Source organism: Priapulus caudatus, unplaced genomic scaffold (assembly GCF_000485595.1).
Source record: "Priapulus caudatus unplaced genomic scaffold, Priapulus_caudatus-5.0.1 Scaffold266, whole genome shotgun sequence".
In the NCBI taxonomy this organism is placed as follows: domain Eukaryota; kingdom Metazoa; phylum Priapulida; class Priapulimorpha; order Priapulimorphida; family Priapulidae; genus Priapulus; species Priapulus caudatus.
The window spans coordinates 250,379-254,025 of record NW_014577327.1 but is presented as its reverse complement, the minus strand read 5'-3'; the positions used below and the strand labels follow the sequence as shown (position 1 = coordinate 254,025).

The 3,647-nt window shown below is 45.0% G+C and overlaps 1 protein-coding gene across 1 annotated transcript in view; it reads right to left on the bottom strand.

Moving 5' to 3' along the window:
- Positions 1–3,647, bottom strand: part of LOC106808294 (peroxisomal carnitine O-octanoyltransferase-like) — a 30,084-nt gene that overhangs the window by 15,933 nt on the left and 10,504 nt on the right. Inside the window, exons 2-3 of the mRNA XM_014810949.1 lie at positions 1,300–1,460; positions 997–1,121 (exon numbers count right to left, since the gene is read on the bottom strand). Coding sequence (XP_014666435.1) covers positions 997–1,121; positions 1,300–1,460 — 286 coding nt within the window. The remainder of the gene's footprint in view (positions 1–996; positions 1,122–1,299; positions 1,461–3,647) is intronic.

The window sequence follows — 3,647 nt, the reverse complement described above, 5'->3', positions numbered from 1 at the left end:
AACCTCTATTTATTCGCCCAGGTGGAACGGAATCAAGCTATAGCCACCAGTATCAATTTTAGTATCGATAAAAAAAAGTTTGAATGTTTCACCACATTGGTGTTTTTTGCTGAATATCTGCACACTTTACTTGCGAACAATAATGACGCAATGCCTGTACTGTATAAGATAAATATGCAGTATTAACGCTTTTACAGAGAGTAGCCATTAAATCTGATGAGCATTGCTGTGCTAAGTTTTCATTCATTGCCTTTTTAGTCCTTACAATAACGTTGCCCATATCGGAAGTAGGTGTCAGTTATTTGTGATCTGCATGGAGCATAGGCGGCTTAGATGGAGTCACAGGTCTATTGCGTAGCTTTCGTCGTGAAACACAGATCAACCTAACACCCAGGGGGGGGGGGTATTAATAGCTACACTTTGACTAGATGATTCACCCGATTAGCTGTATGCTCATCGTGGAACTCGATTACGTTGACCAAAATCGTACGTAATATATGGGCCGCTTTGCATAGCACCGCGCTAATATTCTCTAGCAATAAATTACGGCGATTATACAGTTATTTTCTTGTTGACTAAAAGACGTAGTTATAGTTAGAGTTAATAATTTATTTTTTTTAAAGTTTATAATTTTAAATTTATCTTTCATTACGATACTTAAGGTTTGTTATTAAAACATAGATCTGTGCTAGGTGAGGGTGTTAATGTGGTGAGTGTGTAACCATACTAAACTTGGTATGTGGAGGTATATTTGCTGGGGGCATTTTCAAAACTCTAATGTAGAAAGGAGGACAAACCGAGGGAGGAAGAAAGGGTTGATCGGTTACATCCGTCAGGTTTTCATAACGTAATAGAACTCAGGTGTTTCAACACAACAACAGAGGGTGTGACATATGAATGAGGGATAAGCTCCGCCCAGTAAGTACGGTAATTAACCAAAAACCCGCCGATTCGATTGAATCTCACCCCGCCCTCTCAGCGCGCATGCTATATTACCCAGTTTCGCTGCCTTCTGCCAATCTCCAGAAGTTTCTCCTGAAGCTGCTGGCCAATACCCGTGCGAAACCTCTCTGCTATGGCTTCCGTCGCCTGCAACTCAGCTTCAGTTACATGTGGTCTCACTGTCAGCAAGGCAACCGGTGAACAGTGATCAAACCGAGGCAATGAGTGTATATACGTGCGCGTGCACGTGTGTGCGCTTTATTGGTTGCCACTCAAATGGAGCATGCTACATAAAAGCATGTGATAACCGATACATCGGTGAATCGCGATCGTTGAGAAGGTGGGCCACAAACGTACCTGAGTCGAGGTACTTAGCCAGAGTCTGGTCCAGCGATGGAACAGGCAACGACCGTAACCCGTCCTGGAATTGGAACGTCGCCTCACCGGTTCCTCCATCCGGCCCCGCCAAAGAACTCATGGCGGACGTTCGAGTGTTTTGTCCTGGTTCCAAGTACAAGCTGCATGAAATCAGAAGTGCGAATCAAGATCAATTACAGTAGTGGGAACATTGGGATGGCAACAGAATCGGTTGGAAACTTCGATTGGGGTTCTTCTCTCCTAGACGAAAATCCTGCACTATGGCCAAATTTATTTCAAACAATATCATAACGTTAGGCAAGATACAACACGTGTCCATGGCTGGCGAAAGGCGATACCACCAGAATTATAAAGCAGCCTTCCAAGATGCAAAAGTTGTACGTGACTAAGTTACATTTACAGATGTTTTAAGCCAAGTTGTTTTTTTTAAACGTATAAGATGCATGGGCGGTAATCCGTAGATTATGTTAGCATATATTGAGCTTGCATATTTACACCCAGGTAAGCAGCAGGCTCTTATCGGAGTCGTTTAGATAAACTGTATACTTGCCAAAACGATAACGAGATAGTGATAGCATCAGGAGTAAGATAATATAGGACCTATATTATCTTACTCCTGATAGCATGCATATAGCCATGGCCTAGCGTTTTGCACTTCAAACCCGATGTGGCAGTATTTATCACATCTCGGGCTATTGACCTAGCGTTTTGCATAACATACCCGGGAAAATGTACTAGAAGATTACCTAGTATATAGTGAACCTATGCCATTGCATATACAATACCTCTAAATATAAACTTACAACGTATATATAATACATACTACAGAGTTCTCCAAAAGCACTTATAGCCTGGCGGCCTGCCAGGCTATCGTCGAGCCCCGCCATCCTAAAATGCACCCGCCATGCTAAATATTTGTCTATATTATACACGATGCCTTCGACCATCACTGTCTACGATCATTGCCCGACGTGTAACGTGTAACAACGAAAACCCTTCCCTACAAGTGACTTTCGACACGAGGACGCGCGACCGCGTTCCCGTACCGGTAGAGACGCAGATTGCTCACCTGAGCCTAGTGGTGTTCCGGTTCGTTGATCATTACTCGTTTGGGCTGCCGAGTTGATTAATCGAGTAGAAAATCGGACGACCGAGGACAACTCAAACTCATTTTTTTGATTGAATTTGATGAGCAGTTATGTTGCAATGTCCTTTAGAGTGTTACCCGTCCGTAACCCTAACAGTATCCTTAATTTACTTACCATTAAATACTAGCTACACATACAATCATGCCAACAGTATCCTTAATTTACTTACCATTAAATACTAGCTACACATACAATAATGTCAATATTCCTTCGCAATACACCGGTTGTGTCGACAATGACACGGCGTCACCGCGTCATCGCCGCAATCTAAAATGATCGATGATTATAATCGATCATCGGTCGTTTTGTAAAACCGATGATCGATCATGAAATTTGGACCGATCTGCAACACTACCTGTGCCCATGATGTGCGCTCGTCGCAGGTGAGAATGCCGAGCCCCGGGCCGGGTCCCCGTCGCTCAGTGTCCGCCGCGATAGCCTCCAGCTGGCGCTGAAACTCCGGCGGCGTGAACGGCTCGCCGGCATCGTCGAGCGTCGGCAGACGATAAATGCGACCCCGGCACATCACCACCAGGTGGCTATCGCAGTCGCCCTCGCTCTCTGCAAAGCGATCGAGAGAGAGGGAAGACGGTTACTACGGCAATTCGCGCGATTTTCCTCGAGCGGCAATCGTACGGTGATAGATCACCTGCATGTATCGGGCACCTGTCCACAAAGGACGCTTTTCTGTGTATCAGCTCGACCGACCCTCGTGTACAGGTGTGACGATGCTGTGTGTTTACGATACCTGTTTTAAAATGGCGGACGATGCTGTCGCGCACGACGCCGGGCAGACGGCACGCGTTCGACCAGCTACGAAACTGGTTCATGCACCAGACGTCAGTGCCGGCACGTGTTGGCTTCACCTCCTGCCTAAGAACGACAACGCAAACTATGTCATTACAGTGCACACGTTCGTATGCCGCCTCGTACGTTCGTTCGTTCGTTCATCGATTCATTCATACATTCATTAATTTATTCGTGCTTTCCTTCACGCATTTATTTATCCATATATTCATTCATTCACTCATTTATTCATTCATTCATTTACTAATTCACTCATTCTTTCTTTTGTTCTTTCAGAGACTGCGAGTGTGTACTACAGTGCTATCCGTCGTTCACAGCTGTTAGTGATACTGAAGGGGTCGTTGTCGTATCAGGTACCGTATATACTCGCAT